General features: G+C 55.0%; 1 protein-coding gene across 2 annotated transcripts in view; it reads left to right on the plus strand.

Moving 5' to 3' along the window:
• LOC122385341 (rab GTPase-activating protein 1-like) overlaps positions 1-18022 on the plus strand; it is a 57802-nt gene that overhangs the window by 4290 nt on the left and 35490 nt on the right. For both annotated transcript variants that reach the window (XM_043373542.1, XM_043373543.1), the window contains exons 8-10: positions 15308-15455; positions 15858-15982; positions 16264-16420. In XM_043373542.1, the coding sequence (XP_043229477.1) occupies positions 15308-15455; positions 15858-15982; positions 16264-16420 (430 nt within the window). The remainder of the gene's footprint in view (positions 1-15307; positions 15456-15857; positions 15983-16263; positions 16421-18022) is intronic.

Raw genomic sequence — 18022 nt, forward strand, 5'->3', positions numbered from 1 at the left:
CGTCACCCAGCAGGTGGCGGACAGTGGTAGCCGGAGCGATGCGGCCGAGGTAGCGCGTCCGGTCTGGTTCTAGAAGTGGACAAGATAAGAGCACGTGAGCGACGGTAAGAGGCGCGGAACAACCGTTGCAAATGGCCTGCTCGTCTCCGCGGAGGAGGTGGCCATGCGTGGCATATGTATGGCCGATTCGGAGCCTGCATAAGATCACCTCGTTGGACCGGTTGTCTTGCAAGCAAGACCTCCATGGCTCCAAAGTCGGCTTCACCTCACGGAGCTTTCCGCCTCCACGTAGGCTCCACTCTGCCTGCCACTCAGAGAGAATGAAAGATCGCACAGCCGAATAAAGGTCACGCGCCGGCAATGGCAGACGTCGAGTGCAGGAGGCTGCGGCCGCGCGCCTCGCGGCCGCATCTGCCAGCTCGTTGCCGTGTATGCCGACGTGGCTGGGAATCCAGCAGAACTGAACAAATTTTCCCGATTGTTCCACTGACTGAAGTCGAGCTAAAATGTCTTGAACGATCGGGTCAACTGGATTAAAACTCCGTAACGCCAAAAGGCTACTTAGGGAGTCCGATAAAATCAAGTAAGAAAGGCCGTCCGACACCTCGATAAAACACAGAGCCTTCTCGATGGCGACTAGCTCAGATGAAAACACCGAGGCAAAAGAAGGTAGGGAGAATGAGCGGGTATCGCGACCTGCGATAAAAGCACATCCCACTCCCTCAGGTGTTTTTGATCCGTCTGTAAAAACGGTGTTAAAACCATCGTACGAGACGATGTGTTGCAAGGCCCTGACTCGCGCCTCACAAGGCAGCAAGTCATCCTTCTTAACTTCGGAGAGTGAGAGATCTACTTGAGGTTTTGCGTGTTTCCAAGGCGGAGAGGACGTACCCCAGCTACGTCGTACGACACGTAAACCTATGTTGGCTGCGGAGAAGAGACCTCTCATGCGCGCTCCAAAGCAGAGCGATTGTCGCGCTCTGTCAAGTCGAGTGTAGTAGGTGGGGAAGACGTACGGATACGTCGGATGCGTCGGGAACTGGCGCAGTTTCAGCGCATAGCGCATCCCAAGCATCTGGCGGCGTAGGGATAGAGGCGGCTCGTGCGCCTCAGCAAGAAGGCTGCTGCTGGGCGAGGTGCGGAATGCTCCGGTGGCGACACGGATTGCAGCATGATGGACTGCGTCGAGGACCTTTTTGCTGGATTGGCTCGCTGAATCGTACACAAAAGAAGCGTAATCCAGCTTCGACCGAACTATCGATCGGTACAGGAGAAGAAGGGTCCTGCGGTCCGCCCCATAAGATGTGCGAGCAACACATTTTAAAACGTTCAGGGATTTAACCCTCGCATGTGTAGGGGGGGGTCGGATGGACCCCCCCCCCATGGTTTTTCGCGAATAACTCGCGTAAAAAGCGGCCGATCGCGACGAAACTTTCAGTACCCTCGCATTGATCAATTTGACACCTACCCTGAAAATTTCATGACCCTGACCCAAATGACCTTTGACCTGTGACCTCTTTTCCGAGACCATGTTTGGCCGGAATCGCGATTTCGCGTATGTCGGCTCGCACTAGCGCGTGTTTGCAAGCTTTTTGTGGTTTCAAACGTTCAAACATGTGATTTGATGTTACTCCCGTGTGTGTCAAGGTCACCTGAAGGTCAGGTCAGGTCATTGACCTTTGGTGACCTCGGGTGACCTCGGGTCACTTTTTCGAGTTTTACATGTTTCTAGGCTAGTTTTTGGAGCTGAATTCGAATTTAGCAACCATCTGAACATTTACGAAGTAGTTTTGGTGACTTCGTAACATGTTACGAAGCTGTCAGAGGCGGTTGACACGTACTACGAATACCCGTCACGACGCCTACTGGTTGACCTGACCTGACCTGACCCGACCTGGTCTAAATGCTTCAAGACATCATCTGTGATCAAAACTAACACGATATTCGTGATCAGCATCCCGAAAAACCCCTTAGCAGCCACACTTTACGACTTTCTAACAGGTCCCGATTTTCCCGACTTTGGGTCATTGACCTGACCTGGAAGGTCAACCAATGACCTAGGACCTTAAAATTGGGTATCATCGGCTTCCTCTCGTCACGGGCAACACGCTCGTTTTTTCCGCGAAGCTCTAGCTCGATCAGGGGCCAAACGGCAAGGGGGGGGTCCAACCGACCCCCCCCCCCCCTACACATTAGAAGCTGGCAAACGCCGCACACATGCGAGGGTTAAAACACCGTTCCCGAAGCGTTCTAAAATGTTCCTTATACGTCAAGCGACTGTCAAAATAAATCCCAAGAAACTTCGCCACCGGCCGAGTGGGAATCACCTGTCCGTAGAGCTTGATTCCCAAAGCTAGGTCGTCACAACGTCGGCGGCAAAAGTGCATTGCCACGGTCTTCGCTGTGGAAAAACGAAGACCATTCTTACCGCTCCACCTCTCCAAACGTGTTACGGCGAGCTGCAGCTGTCTAGCCGCGTGTCGAGCGCTTGAAGCAGCAAACCAGATGGCAAAATCGTCGACAAAAAGCGATCTCCCGATGGAAACCGGGAGGTCGTCGACGATGTCATTGATTGCCACCGCGAACAACGCCACACTAAGCACCCCACCCTGGGGAACTCCGTTCTCCTGGGTAAAACTGCTCGAGAAATCACTGCCAACTCGGACTTTAAACCGACGACCCGATAAAAAATTCTTGATAAAGAGGCCCATCCGGCCGCGTATGCCGTACTTATATACTTTGGAAAGTATGCTGTGTCGTAAGACTGTATCATAGGCCGCCTCAATATCAAAGAACAGTGCTCCAAGGTGCTTCTTTTCAGTAAAACAGGTGCGTATCTCGGTGTCAAGGGCTAAAATGTACCCGCAGGGGGCTGACCGTGGTCAGAGCTGCTGCTTAGCCGGGGTCATCTGGCTCCGGCTGTGCGGCGGCTGTGACTTCGGCCAGTAAGGGGAGTAGCGCCCCCTCGGCCCCAGCTCGGCCCGCGTTTTGACCTGGACTTGCCTTGCTTACTGGATGGATTGTCTGCAGGATTGGCCCCGCAGGGGGTTGGCAGTGGCCGGGGTCGCTGTTGGACTGGGTTCCTTGGGCCTTTGCCCCGCGGCGGCCTTGGCCTCGGCCAGCAAGGGGAGTAGCGCCCCCTCGGCCCCAGCTTGACCCATGCTTGCTTACGACTTGCTTTGATCGCTGGTTGGACAGATGGTACGGCCCGATTTTTCTTGGTTTTCGTGGTTTTGTTTCTCTTGAGCGGTCTCTGTTTGCTTTTGCTTTGCTTCTCACCGGATGTCCGCGTTTCGTTCGATCACAGCTTTCTGATTCTTTTCCTACCTTTTTTCGTTGTTTTTGCACCCGCAGGAACACAGCCGAGTTGGGCTAGTGTAAGGGGAGTGGCGTCCCCTCGGGTACCAGCCGGTTTTACTAGGCTAGGCGAGCCGACCCGTACCCCAGGACAACGGGATCCTGGAGGTTGAGCCCCCCACCGTGCGGAGCCAGTCGCGGTGGCTGGGCAACACGCCTCTTTGGCCCTGAGTTCTGTAAGGGCGGGACACTCAGTGGGGCGCCGCACTTGAGGAGCCATTCCCAGTCGTGACGCCGCCGGGGGTGGTGTCTGAGAGGTGTCGCCGGCGGGGTTCGGGCACTTGTGCTCGTCCTCCGTCGGTGGGACTGATCTGTCGCTGCCCCTGGCGGTGACTCGGCTAGGCGTCAAGGGAGGAGGCGGTATCCGACCGTGGGGGGTGGTGAGTCTCTCTCTCCCCCGCGGAAGGTGCCGCCAAGTCCCGTACAGTCAGCTCGGCCGTCCCAGGCCTTGTAGCGGCGCCGTTGCGGAGCGTCGGCGGCCGAGCTGGCGGAGACCAAGCACACTCCATGGATAACTCGACCAACCCCCCTTCCCCCACTCTTACCAATCCTTCGGCCTCGGCCGATCCTCGCCCGTTGGCCTCGGCCGACAGGCGAACGGTGCTTGAAAAAGGTCCACGATCTCCTAAGATCCTCATCTTCCGGAGCGCAGACAGGGAGCTGAGCTCTCTGTCGCCCTTCCAGCGGAAGGATGGCTGCGACCGGTTTGGTTCGATAGTTCGTTGTGACCGGATGCGTGATGGCGCGCTGGAGGTCGAGTTCAGGAAAAGCGAGGAGGCGGCGAAAGCATTGGACGCTACTCGCTTCGTGTTCTCCGAGGGACGGGCATCCGGCCGGAGGCTCGTTTCCATCCCGCTTACAGTGGAGCCCCACCGTTCTAAGAACTCCTCACGAGGGGTCATTAACTGTTTCGATTTGAGGGGAGTGAGCGACGAGGATATTGCGGACGGGCTCGCCGATTTCGGCGTGACAGCGGCTCGCCGCATCATGACGAAGAGAGGCACGGTCTCGACCAACAACATCATTCTGACATTTGACTCTACCGACTTGCCGAGTGAGATTCGCGTGGGCTACGTGAAGGTTCGCGTGCGGCCTTTCGTCCCAGCGCCCATGCGCTGCTTCCGCTGCCAACGTTTCGGCCACACAAAGGACAACTGCCGAGGAAGACCCACGTGCTCCAGGTGTGCTTCGCAAGACCACACTGACGAAACCTGTGACTCGGAGACCCCCCGATGCGTCAACTGCGGAGAGGGGCAGACGCCGCACTCCGCGTATGATAGGTCTTGCCCTGCATACGTCAAGGAGAAAGAGATCATGACCATCAAGGCTACCAGAAATCTGTCTTTCAAAGAGGCCCGGGAGGTGTACAACCAGAGTCACCCGAAGACCTCGTATGCCCAGAAGGTGAGAGTCACAAACTCTACCGATGCCTCCCAGATGAGCGTAGCACAGCTCGTGCAGCTTCTCAAACGATTCGGCCTCACCGTCGTAGCCACTGGTGACTCAGCGGACAACACGGCGCCTCGTGCGCCGCCGAGCAACACAGAGCAGGCTGCTCAAGAGTCAGTGTGGGGTCCACCCAGTCCCGCTCCAGCCGCGAACGGTAATGGAGACGATTGGACCGTCGTCCAGCGCCGACAGGGTGGTCGGCGCCCCCCGGCGCAGGGTAAGGCGCCACCCACCCCGCCCCGCCCCCGACCGTCTACGGCGGTGCAGGAGGCTCTGCGGCGGGGGGAGGAGGAGAGAAGGGCACGTGAGGCGAGGAGGGCTCGCCTCGTCCAGAAGGCCCTCGAGGCTAAGGAAGCCTCGTCTGCCGACTCCGCCTCCGGGAGTGCCAATGCGGCTGTCGCCGCTGACACCCCGGAGACACCTGAGGCGGGGACTCGGCCCATCATGGGTCCCCCGCCGCCTCCTCCACCTCCGCAGCGGCGGCCACCACCGCCGCTGCCAGAGACGCCTGTGTCGAGGACACAGGCCGCCGCCTCGACATCCCCGTCGGGGCGGCAACAGCCCGCCGCGGCTCCAGGGCGCCTCGCCAAGCGGCAGACGCCCCCGAGCTGGTCACCTTCGGAGGGCGACGCCCCCCGGTCGAAAAGGCCCCAGCCGGGCCCGAGCCATGCCCGATCTGCCTCTGCTGAAGGGAGGCTTCACCGAGAGGGCTCAGGGCACCCCCGTATCCGCTACGGGGGGAGCGCCTCCTCGGAGTTAGAGGACCTAGTCTAGTCTTTCAGTCTAGTCATTTCCTCTTTTATCCTTTTATCTTTTTCGCGCTATTGCGCTTTTTTACCAGGTGCATTTCTCTCGGTGCTTTTTACCTTTTTTGTGGTCAGTCAGGTATCTGTGTGCGCCTTTGCCTCATGTTATACGCGCCCTTTTTGCGCCTTTTTAACCACGCCTTTTATTCTACAGTGGAACTGTAGAGGCCTCCGGGCCAACTACCAGGACCTACAGTCTCTTATCCGTTGGCGCACACCCCTTGTTTTAGGTCTCCAGGAGACCAAGCTAGCGCCAAACGTTACCTTTGCCATCAAGGGCTACTCTGTTTTTAGAAGAGACCTGGACACCCCTACCATTGCCCATGGAGGTGTGCTTCTGGCGGTTCACCACAGCGTACCTGCTCGCCAGGTGCCGCTGCAGACTCCCCTGCAGGCGGTGGCCGCCAGAGTTGATTTCAACCACCGGGAACTGACAGTGTGCTCTTTATACCTACCACCAGGTATAGCACTCCCGGTGGTTGAGCTGCATCGGCTTGTCGATGAGCTTCCACCTCCGGTCCTGGTAGTCGGCGATTTTAATGCCCATAGCCTGGCGTGGGGATGCGACACGACTGGCACTCGTGGTCGACTTTTAGAATCTTTTATCCGCGATGAGGCGCTGTGTATTTTAAATACAGGACAGCGCACCCATTTTACAACACCCTCCGGTCAAACATCGGCTCTGGACCTGAGCTTAGTCAGTCCGCGGCTAGCTCAGCTTTTTACCTGGTCCGTCCATGACGATCCACTCGGGAGCGACCACTTCCCAGTGTGGCTGGAGCACCAGGAGTCCCCAGTGTCAGGCAACCGTCCACCTAGGTGGAATGTTCGGAAAGCCGACTGGGGCGAATTCCAGGCCGCTGTAGAGGCCTCTGTTTTATCCAGAGCCGACCCCTCTGTGATGTCTACAGAGGATTTTACATGTTTACTCATTGACTCCGCAAACGGGTGCATACCCAAGACGTCGAGTCAGCCTCGTCGTCCTCCGGTCCCGTGGTGGACCAAGGAATGCGGAGATGCGATTCGTGCCAGGAAGCGCGCTTTTAGAAAGTTTGACCGGAGTAGTACTACTGAGAACCTCATCGCTTTTAAGAGAGCGCGGGCTTTTGCCCGACGCGTTTTAAAGGAGGCAAAGGCTGTTTCATGGCGCACTTACGTAAGTTCCTTAAACCGTTTTACTCCTACGACCCAAATATGGGCACGCATGAAGCGCATTGAAGGCCGGTTCAGCTCTGTTCCGCTTCCGGTTTTAAGAGTGAACAACACGGACATATCTCACCCTTCAGACGTCGCAGAGACGATAGGCCGTGCACTCTATCAGCGCTGCCGAGGAGAGCCGTCCTCACGACCTGCACCAGCCGCCGTGGACTTCAGCACAGCTGAAAATTTGGTGTACAACGAGCCTTTCTCTATGGCTGAACTCACGTCTGCCATCAGCTCGTTGCGCAGCGTCTCAGAAGGTCCGGATGCAGTCCACAACGACATGCTCCGTCATCTACCCACAGTTGCCCTCGAGGCGCTGCTAGCAACCTTCAATTCGCTTTGGGAGACTGGCACCTTCCCTGAGACCTGGCGGGAAGCCATTATCATTCCTATCTTGAAGGCTGGTAAGTCGGGACATGACCCTCTCCATTATCGGCCCATCTCTCTCACATCATCGCTTTCAAAGCTGATGGAGAAGATGGTCAATGTGCGTTTTAGCTGGTTTCTGGAACATCACGGTGTTTTTACAAACGCCCAGTGCGGTTTTAGAAAGCACCGCAACCCTGTTGACCACATTTTAGCCCTTGACACCGAGATACGCACCTGTTTTACTGAAAAGAAGCACCTTGGAGCACTGTTCTTTGATATTGAGGCGGCCTATGATACAGTCTTACGACACAGCATACTTTCCAAAGTATATAAGTACGGCATACGCGGCCGGATGGGCCTCTTTATCAATAATTTTTTATCGGGTCGTCGGTTTAAAGTCCGAGTTGGCAGTGATTTCTCGAGCAGTTTTACCCAGGAGAACGGAGTTCCCCAAGGTGGGGTGCTTAGTGTGGCGTTGTTCGCGGTGGCAATCAATGACATCGTCGACGACCTCCCGGTTTCCATCGGGAGATCGCTTTTTGTCGACGATTTTGCCATCTGGTTTGCTGCTTCAAGCGCTCGACACGCGGCTAGACAGCTGCAGCTCGCCGTAACACGTTTGGAGAGGTGGAGCGGTAAGAATGGTCTTCGTTTTTCCACAGCGAAGACCGTGGCAATGCACTTTTGCCGCCGACGTTGTGACGACCTAGCTTTGGGAATCAAGCTCTACGGACAGGTGATTCCCACTCGGCCGGTGGCGAAGTTTCTTGGGATTTATTTTGACAGTCGCTTGACGTATAAGGAACATTTTAGAACGCTTCGGGAACGGTGTTTTAAATCCCTGAACGTTTTAAAATGTGTTGCTCGCACATCTTATGGGGCGGACCGCAGGACCCTTCTTCTCCTGTACCGATCGATAGTTCGGTCGAAGCTGGATTACGCTTCTTTTGTGTACGATTCAGCGAGCCAATCCAGCAAAAAGGTCCTCGACGCAGTCCATCATGCTGCAATCCGTGTCGCCACCGGAGCATTCCGCACCTCTCCCAGCAGCAGCCTTCTTGCTGAGGCGCACGAGCCGCCTCTATCCCTACGCCGCCAGATGCTTGGGATGCGCTATGCGCTGAAACTGCGTCAGTTCCCGACGCATCCGACGTATCCGTACGTCTTCCCCACCTACTACACTCGACTTGACAGAGCGCGACAATCGCTCTGCTTTGGAGCGCGCATGAGAGGTCTCTTCTCCGCAGCCAACATAGGTTTACGTGTCGTACGACGTAGCTGGGGTACGTCCTCTCCGCCTTGGAAACACGCAAAACCTCAAGTAGATCTCTCACTCTCCGAAGTTAAGAAGGATGACTTGCTGCCTTGTGAGGCGCGAGTCAGGGCCTTGCAACACATCGTCTCGTACGATGGTTTTAACACCGTTTTTACAGACGGATCAAAAACACCTGAGGGAGTGGGATGTGCTTTTATCGCAGGTCGCGATACCCGCTCATTCTCTCTACCTTCTTTTGCCTCGGTGTTTTCATCTGAGCTAGTCGCCATCGAGAAGGCTCTGTGTTTTATCGAGGTGTCGGACGGCCTTTCTTACTTGATTTTATCGGACTCCCTAAGTAGCCTTTTGGCGTTACGGAGTTTTAATCCAGTTGACCCGATCGTTCAAGACATTTTAGCTCGACTTCAGTCAGTGGAACAATCGGGAAAATTTGTTCAGTTCTGCTGGATTCCCAGCCACGTGGGCATACACGGCAACGAGCTGGCAGATGCGGCCGCGAGGCGCGCGGCCGCAGCCTCCTGCACTCGACGTCTGCCATTGCCGGCGCGTGACCTTTATTCGGCTGTGCGATCTTTCATTCTCTCTGAGTGGCAGGCAGAGTGGAGCCTACGTGGAGGCGGAAAGCTCCGTGAGGTGAAGCCGACTTTGGAGCCATGGAGGTCTTGCTTGCAAGACAACCGGTCCAACGAGGTGATCTTGTGCAGGCTCCGAATCGGCCATACATATGCCACGCATGGCCACCTCCTCCGCGGAGACGAGCAGGCCATTTGCAACGGTTGTTCCGCGCCTCTTACCGTCGCTCACGTGCTCTTATCTTGTCCACTTCTAGAACCAGACCGGACGCGCTACCTCGGCCGCATCGCTCCGGCTACCACTGTCCGCCACCTGCTGGGTGACGAGTCACCCTGGGTTTTATCTGGCAACATCTTTTCCTTTATCCGCGCAGTCAAATTCAAAGCGATTTACTCGACTTGACCCAAATCCTCTCTAGTCTCCTTGTCTAGTCAGTTGTCTAGTACGACGCTCTTGCGTTGTTTTATTTTACCCCGTCTTTTTTATAAAGTCTTTTACTTTCTAGTCTTGATATCTAGAAAGTTTCTTCTTTTGAAACACTTGTTTTACTAGCGCGACGTTATGGGCGCAAAATGACCTTTGCAGTCGACGCGCCCTAAAGCCCCAATAAACAAACAAACAAAGGGCTAAAATGTGGTCAACAGGGCTGCGGTGCTTTCTAAAACCGCACTGGGCGTTTGTAAAAACACCGTGATGTTCCAGAAACCAGCTAAAACGCACATTGACCATCTTCTCCATCAGCTTTGAAAGCGATGATGTGAGAGAGATGGGCCGATAATGGAGAGGGTCATGTCCCGACTTGCCAGCCTTCAAGATAGGAATGATAATGGCTTCCCGCCAGGTCTCAGGGAAGGTGCCAGTCTCCCAAAGCGAATTGAAGGTTGCTAGCAGCGCCTCGAGGGCAACTGTGGGTAGATGACGGAGCATGTCGTTGTGAACTGCATCCGGACCTTCTGAGACGCTGCGCAACGAGCTGATGGCAGACGTGAGTTCAGCCATAGAGAAAGGCTCGTTGAACACCAAATTTTCAGCTGTGCTGAAGTCCACGGCGGCTGGTGCAGGTCGTGAGGACGGCCCTCCTCGGCAGCGCTGATAGAGTGCACGGCCTATCGTCTCTGCGACGTCTGAAGGGTGAGATATGTCCGTGTTGTTCACTCTTAAAACCGGAAGCGGAACAGAGCTGAACCGGCCTTCAATGCGCTTCATGCGTGCCCATATCTGGGTCGTAGGAGTAAAACGGTTTAAGGAACTTACGTAAGTGCGCCATGAAACAGCCTTTGCCTCCTTTAAAACGCGTCGGGCAAAAGCCCGCGCTCTCTTAAAAGCGATGAGGTTCTCAGTAGTACTACTCCGGTCAAACTTTCTAAAAGCGCGCTTCCTGGCACGAATCGCATCTCCGCATTCCTTGGTCCACCACGGGACCGGAGGACGACGAGGCTGACTCGACGTTTTGGGTATGCACCCGTTTGCGGAGTCAATGAGTAAACATGTAAAATCCTCTGTAGACATCACAGAGGGGTCGGCTCTGGATAAAACAGAGGCCTCTACAGCGGCCTGGAATTCGCCCCAGTCGGCTTTCCGAACATTCCACCTAGGTGGACGGTTGCCTGACACTGGGGACTCCTGGTGCTCCAGCCACACTGGGAAGTGGTCGCTCCCGAGTGGGTCGTCATGGACGGACCAGGTAAAAAGCTGAGCTAGCCGCGGACTGACTAAGCTCAGGTCCAGAGCCGATGTTTGACCGGAGGGTGTTGTAAAATGGGTGCGCTGTCCTGTATTTAAAATACACAGCGCCTCATCGCGGATAAAAGATTCTAAAAGTCGACCACGAGTGCCAGTCGTGTCGCATCCCCACGCCAGGCTATGGGCATTAAAATCGCCGACTACCAGGACCGGAGGTGGAAGCTCATCGACAAGTCGATGCAGCTCAACCACCGGGAGCGCTATACCTGGTGGTAGGTATAAAGAGCACACTGTCAGTTCCCGGTGGTTGAAATCAACTCTGGCGGCCACCGCCTGCAAGGGAGTCTGCAGCGGCACCTGGCGAGCAGGTACGCTGTGGTGAACCGCCAGAAGCACACCTCCATGGGCAATGGTAGGGGTGTCCAGGTCTCTTCTAAAAACAGAGTAGCCCTTGATGGCAAAGGTAACGTTTGGCGCTAGCTTGGTCTCCTGGAGACCTAAAACAAGGGGTGTGCGCCAACGGATAAGAGACTGTAGGTCCTGGTAGTTGGCCCGGAGGCCTCTACAGTTCCACTGTAGAATAAAAGGCGTGGTTAAAAAGGCGCAAAAAGGGCGCGTATAACATGAGGCAAAGGCGCACACAGATACCTGACTGACCACAAAAAAGGTAAAAAGCACCGAGAGAAATGCACCTGGTAAAAAAGCGCAATAGCGCGAAAAAGATAAAAGGATAAAAGAGGAAATGACTAGACTGAAAGACTAGACTAGGTCCTCTAACTCCGAGGAGGCGCTCCCCCCGTAACGGATACGGGGATGCCCCGAGCCCTCTCGGTGTAGCCTCCCTTCAGCAGAGGCAGATCGGGCGTGGCTCGAGCCCTGCTGGGGCTTTTTCGCCCGGGGGGCGTCACCCTCCGAGGGTGACCAGCTCGGGGGCGTCTGCCGCTTGGCGAGGCGCCCTGGAGCCGCGGAGGTCTGTTGCCGCCCCGACGGGGATGTCGAGGCGGCGGCCTGTGTCCTCGACGCAGGCGTCTCTGGCAGCGGCGGTGGTGGCCGCCGCTGCGGAGGTGGAGGAGGCGGCGGGGGACCCATGATGGGCCGAGTCCCCGCCTCAGGTGTCTCCGGGGTGTCAGCGGCAACAGCCGCATTGGCACTCCCGGAGGCGGAGTCGGCAGACGAGGCTTCCTTAGCCTCGAGGGCCTTCTGGACGAGGCGAGCCCTCCTCGCCTCTCGTGCCCTCCTCTCCTCCTCTCCCCGCCGCAGCGCCTCCTGCACCGCCGTGGGCGGTCGGGGGCGGGGCGGGGTGGGTGGCGCCTTGCCCTGCGCCGGGGGGCGCCGACCACCCTGTCGGCGCTGGACGACGGCCCAGCCGTCTCCATCACCGTTCGCGGCTGGAACGGGACTGGGTGGACCCCACACTGACTCTTGAGCAGCCTGCTCTGTGTTGCTCGGCGGCGCACGAGGCGCCGTGGTGTCCGCTGAGTCACCAGTGGCTACGACGGTGAGGCCAAATCGTTTGAGAAGCTGCACGAGCTGTGCTACACTCATCTGGGAGGCATCAGTAGAGTTTGTGACTCTCACCTTCTGGGCATACGAGGTCTTCGGGTGACTCTGGTTGTACACCTCCCGGGCCTCTTTAAAAGACAAATTTCTGGTAGCCTTGATGGTCATGATCTCTTTCTCCTTGACGTATGCAGGGCAAGACCTATCATACGCGGAGTGCGGCGTCTGCCCCTCTCCGCAGTTGACGCATCGGGGGGTCTCCGAGTCACAGGTTTCGTCAGTGTGGTCCTGCGAAGCACACTTGGAGCACGTGGGTCTTCCTCGGCAGTTGTCCTTTGTGTGGCCGAAACGTTGGCAGCGGAAGCAGCGCATGGGCGCTGGGACGAAAGGCCGCACGCGAACCTTCACGTAGCCCACGCGAATCTCACTCGGCAAGTCAGTAGAGTCAAAAGTCAGAATGATGTTGTTGGTCGAGACCGTGCCTCTCTTCGTCATGATGCGGCGAGCCGCTGTCACGCCGAAATCGGCGAGCCCGTCCGCAATGTCCTCGTCGCTCACTCCCCTCAGATCGAAGCAGTTAATGACCCCTCGTGAGGAGTTCTTAGAGCGGTGGGGCTCCACTGTAAGCGGGATGGAGACGAGCCTCCGGCCGGATGCCCGTCCCTCGGAGAACACGAAGCGAGTAGCGTCCAACGCTTTCGCCGCCTCCTCGCTTTTCCTGAACTCGACCTCCAGCGCACCATCACGCATCCGGTCACAACGAACGATTGAACCAAACCGGTCGCAGCCATCCTTCCGCTGGAAGGGCGACAGAGAGCTCAGCTCCCTGTCTGCGCTCCGGAAGATAAGGATCTTAGGAGATCGTGGACCTTTGTCGAGCACCGTTCGCCTGTCGGCCGAGGCCAACGGGCGAGGATCGGCCGAGGCCGAGGGATTGGACTGGGGGGAAGGGGGATCGGTCAAGTTATCCATGTGAAAGAGTTGGTCTCCGCCGGCTCGGCCGCCGACGCTCCGCAACGGCGCCGCTACAAGGCCTGGGACGGCCGAGCTGACTGTACGGGACTTGGCGGCACCTTCCGAGGGGGAGAGAGAGGCTCACCACTAGAGATGTCAATCGGATACCAACTTTTTGGTATACCGATACCAAAGCGATACCAACTTGGTATTTGGTATTTCAATCGTAATGTGTTTGGTATTTTGTTGGTATCATAGGCCCTCACTAATGTATTAGAGGCTAAGAAATCGGTAAAAAGTTGGTATTTCCCTCAGTTTCTCAAGTTGGTTTGGTTTCGGTATTCTCCCATGGTTTTAGTTGGTATTTGGTTTGGTATCGGTATTCCGATTTTCCGTGATTGACATCACTACTCACCACCCCCCACGGTCGGATACCGCCTCCTCCCTTGACGCCTCGCCGAGTCACCGCCAGGGGCAGCGACAGATCAGCCCCACCGACGGAGGACGAGCACAAGTGCCCGAACCCCGCCGGCGACACCTCTCCGCAGGCGCGGATACAAGGGGGGGGGGGCCATGGGGGCCATGGCCCCCCCCCTTGGCCGATTTTTTTTTCAAAAATAAAATAAAAAGTTAAAAAGTTAAAAAGCTGAAAAGGGGGCCTCCTGAAAATAAAGTGGCCGAAATCCGATGAGTTTTTTTTTTTTAACCTACCCAATTAGTTATTTCTTAGAAGACTAGCTGAGAAGACTTCTTTGTTAGAAGATTGGTAAAGCTTTTCATAACTTGGAGGTCTCTTATACTCACAGAGATGACCACTTTTACAGGGCCTCCTAACCTGCACAGAGGGCCTCCAAGCCTGCACAGATGTTGAGATGTTGCCTGAATAGCTAGATAAGCTCAATAGACGCAGTTTTTTTTGGGGGGGGGCCCAACAAGTGGGAAGATGGGGCCTCCAACAGGTGGGATTATGGGGGGGGGCCTCCTGGTTTCTAATGGCCCCTCCCTTGGAGATTTTCTGGATCCGCCCCTGCCTCTCCGACACCACCCCCGGCGGCATCACGACTGGGAATGGCTCCTCAAGTGCGGCGCCCCACTGAGTGTCCCGCCCTTACAGAACTCAGGGCCAAAGAGGCGTGTTGCCCAGCCACCGCGACTGGCTCCGCACGGTGGGGGGCTCAACCTCCAGGATCCCGTTGTCCTGGGGTACGGGTCGGCTCGCCTAGCCTAGTAAAACCGGCTGGTACCCGAGGGGACGCCACTCCCCTTACACTAGCCCAACTCGGCTGTGTTCCTGCGGGTGAAAAACAACGAAAAAGGGGAGAAAAGGAATCAGAAAGCTGTTATCGAACGAAACGCGGACATCCGGTGAGAAGCAAAGCAAAAGCAAACAAAGACCGCTCAAAAGAAACAAAACCACGGAAACCGAGAAAAGTCGGGCCGTACCATCTGTCCATCCAGCGATCAAAGCAAGTCGTAGGCAAGCATGGGTCAAGCTGGGGCCGAGGGGGCGCTACTCCCCTTGCTGGCCGAGGCCAGGGCCGCCGCGGGGCAAGGGCCCAAGGAACCCAGTCCGACAGCAACCCGAGCCACTGCCAACCCCCTGCGGGGCCAATCCTGCAGACAATCCATCCAGTAAGCAAGGCAAGTCCAGGTCAAACAAGCGTCAAGCTGGGGCCGAGGGGGCGCTACTCCCCTTACTGGCCGAAGTCACAGCCGCCGCAAAGCCGGGGCCAGGTTACCCCGGCTAAGCAGCAGCTCTGACCACGGTCAGCCCCCTGCGGGGTACTGGAAATGGTGAGAAAGTCAGGGCCGGAGGTGGGATTACACTGTACGGGACAGGGATCTGAAAAGGGATGTGTTGCAGTTGCTTGGCTGATAAAAGGGCCCATTCAAGTTGCTAATCGCTAAAGTTTTGGGCAACAATGTTGTTACACCTGGTACAATGTTGCTACATCTGATACACATATTCACCAGTTTTATCAAACAACCTTAATTGATTAATAAAAAAAAACATGTTGAAGATTTTTGGAGAGATACTCGCATTCTTGACATCACTCATGTTCTCGCATTCTTGACATCACTCATGTTCTCCGGCGCACAGTATACAGTGCGCTGAGCCTTGCTCTGTGCTCCCCAGCTATCGATGGGCTCGGTTGTCGGTGAGCGGTGCTCGTACGCCGTGGTGGGCCTCTGGGACGCCGGCGACCCGAACCTGAGCCTGCTCAACCAGGAGACGCCCAAGGACCTGCCCCTGATGATGTCCATCGGCATCGACCTCGTCATCGGTAAGAACGCAAAATATGATGTGAACACGTCGGCGATGCTGATCAATTACAACGTTGGCGATAAAACACTACCTTCACGTCTTGAACACGGAATATTACGGTGTTACACCAGTTGTAACTGTAGCTGATACTCAGTGTACCTGTGTAATTTTGGGAACTACAAATTGTCATCCATGTAAGGCCTTTGAAGTTTTACTTTTTACATTCTGTCAGCGACTGCTTCCAAGGTCAGCAAGGTGCCTCTCACCCGTGTGTTGCTACGTGCATTTTGCTCGATTTTATTCAAGTAAGTCAACAACTCAAATGCCCGAAGGTGTTTTTGTAATTAGGTGTAAGAGTGGAGTTTCCGACGGGTGCTGGACCGTCACCTCTGACCGGCGCGGTGTCTGTCCGTGTTCGCAGAGGGAATCCACGAGCCGGTGCGGTTCGTGCTGGAGTCCCGGGTCCGAGTGTACCCACAGTCGGAGCGGTTCTGGTACTTCTCGGCCAAGAAACTGCTGCACCGCTTCACTCTCAGTGTGGTCAATGTGAGTGATGAGCCGAGCTCGGTAATCGGCCTCTACGACTGCCGGCGGGGCTGGACGCATATCAAAAGGAAGTCCGTGGTCTGATAGTGAACGTGGTAAATTCTGTTGCTCTGCAAATAGAATTGTAATGATACACCGAGCTTAAAGGATTGTTGCCGGCCCCAGGAAGTATAATTGCGTAGTTCCCCACATCCATTTTGTGCTTCTCTTCCTGTCCACTTTCTTGTCATAAGGGTACATTTACGAATGACTGCCGATTTGCGTGCGCTCCTCGTTCCCAGACGGGTCAGCAGCTGGAGTTTGTGAAGCTGGAGAACCAGGGTGAGGTGGAGTCGCCCAGGAGTCTTCTGCCGAACCTCAGCCTCACGGGCCTGCCGGGGATGCCGGGACGGTCGCCTAGCGTCACCAGCCCCGGCTCGCCCATCCCGGAGGACAGCGGTGAGTACCTTATCAGAACTAAATTTATGAAGGCTGAAGTTTAATCACCACTACAGTCTTTATTTATCATATTTATTTTCGTTTATTGAGGCTGTAATGACCCTATGAGGGTAGATGCTTCCTTTTCTCCGTTTCATAAATTGCAGCTGGTGGTGTCCTTATATATTGTAGATGGCACAATTACTGTCCATACGTCTTGGAAGTCCACGTCGCGAAGTTTCGATATCGATATTAACGATATTTATGTAATAGTAGTAAGGCGAACGATAGTATGGCACTGACGAACGAGTGAGTGCATACCAACATTGAGCTCAGTTGGCCGGCCTAGCCGTTCTCGAGATGAAATAGCAACCTCTTCTGGTGTGCTTGACCAGAAAAGTGCCAATTGAATGAATGAATAAAAATGCTTCACCCGACGGATGTTTCTCTCTGGGCGCAAAATGACGTTAGTAGTCGGCGCGCCCTAAAGCCCCAATTAACAAACAAACGGATGTTTCTCTCTGTTTGGGAGGATTTTATATCAATGAGGCTCGAGCGTGAGCTGCTCGAGAAATGAAAACAGATTTTTACTGAAAATACAGGAGTCAACATGAAGTGTTAAGAGTGTTTAAACCGTTATTAAGTACTTAGCAATTTAAGCTGGTTTATTTATTAAGTATCACATTTATTTAAGATTTAAGATTACAAAACACAACGCGAGGATAGCAAAACTATAATAACAGCTGGTGCATGTGACTCCGGATATGGGAAAATCGCGCAAAGCCGGCAATTCAAGCGCTGGCGTAGCCGTTGAAGAAATCATGGAGAGCCAGATTGTGGAAAGTAAAATGAAGAAGAAGCAAAGAATACTGAAGGAGATTCGAATGAATGAATCCAAGTTAAGTTCGCTGATTTGCGACCAAGAATCCTCACTCTCAGAGCTCCAAAAGATAACAGGTGAGCTAGGAGAGCAGGCGAGTGAGCTATTAGATGTAGTAGAGGCCATCTGGGAAGAGAAGAACAGCGGTGAAGTAGAATCAGGACCACTATGGGACATGTTTCATGGAGTAGAAGCCAGCATTCAAGATTCCGTCAGCATGGCAAACAAGTATATCCGCAAGAAACTGTCAGGAAACCTGTATTGTGAGGAAACAAGTGCGAGCAGTGAAGCGAGTGAACAGCCGAGCACGCAAAAAGAAAATGAAGCAAAGGACAAGGAAAACACGAACCGATCCCAAGATGCGACGGATTCGTCCATCAAGGGTATAAAGCCGCCAGAACTGCCTATATTCGATGGCAGAAAGGGTTACAGTGACTGGAGGGCGGTATTCGATGCTTTCGTCGGCAACTCGAACGCGTCGGCTGAGCTCAAGATGGTCTACCTCAAGAACAGTTTGACCGGCGAGCCCCTACAAATGGTAGAACGATATGGGTTGTCGAAAGCTGGTTATGAGAAAGCTAGAGAAGAGTTGGAAAGAAAGTATGGTGGTCATGCCAGGCGAGTGCGAGCAGAGATAGCCAGCATTCGCAGCTTCCCCAAGATAGGTGAAAACGATACAAAGAAGCTTGAAGAGTACTCAGATAAGGTGACAAGTCTCGTCACCAGTCTGAAGGAAAATGGAT

The sequence above is a fragment of the Amphibalanus amphitrite genome, unplaced genomic scaffold (assembly GCF_019059575.1).
Source record: "Amphibalanus amphitrite isolate SeventyFive unplaced genomic scaffold, NRLGWU_Aamphi_draft 000215F_arrow, whole genome shotgun sequence".
In the NCBI taxonomy this organism is placed as follows: Eukaryota; Metazoa; Arthropoda; class Thecostraca; order Balanomorpha; family Balanidae; genus Amphibalanus; species Amphibalanus amphitrite.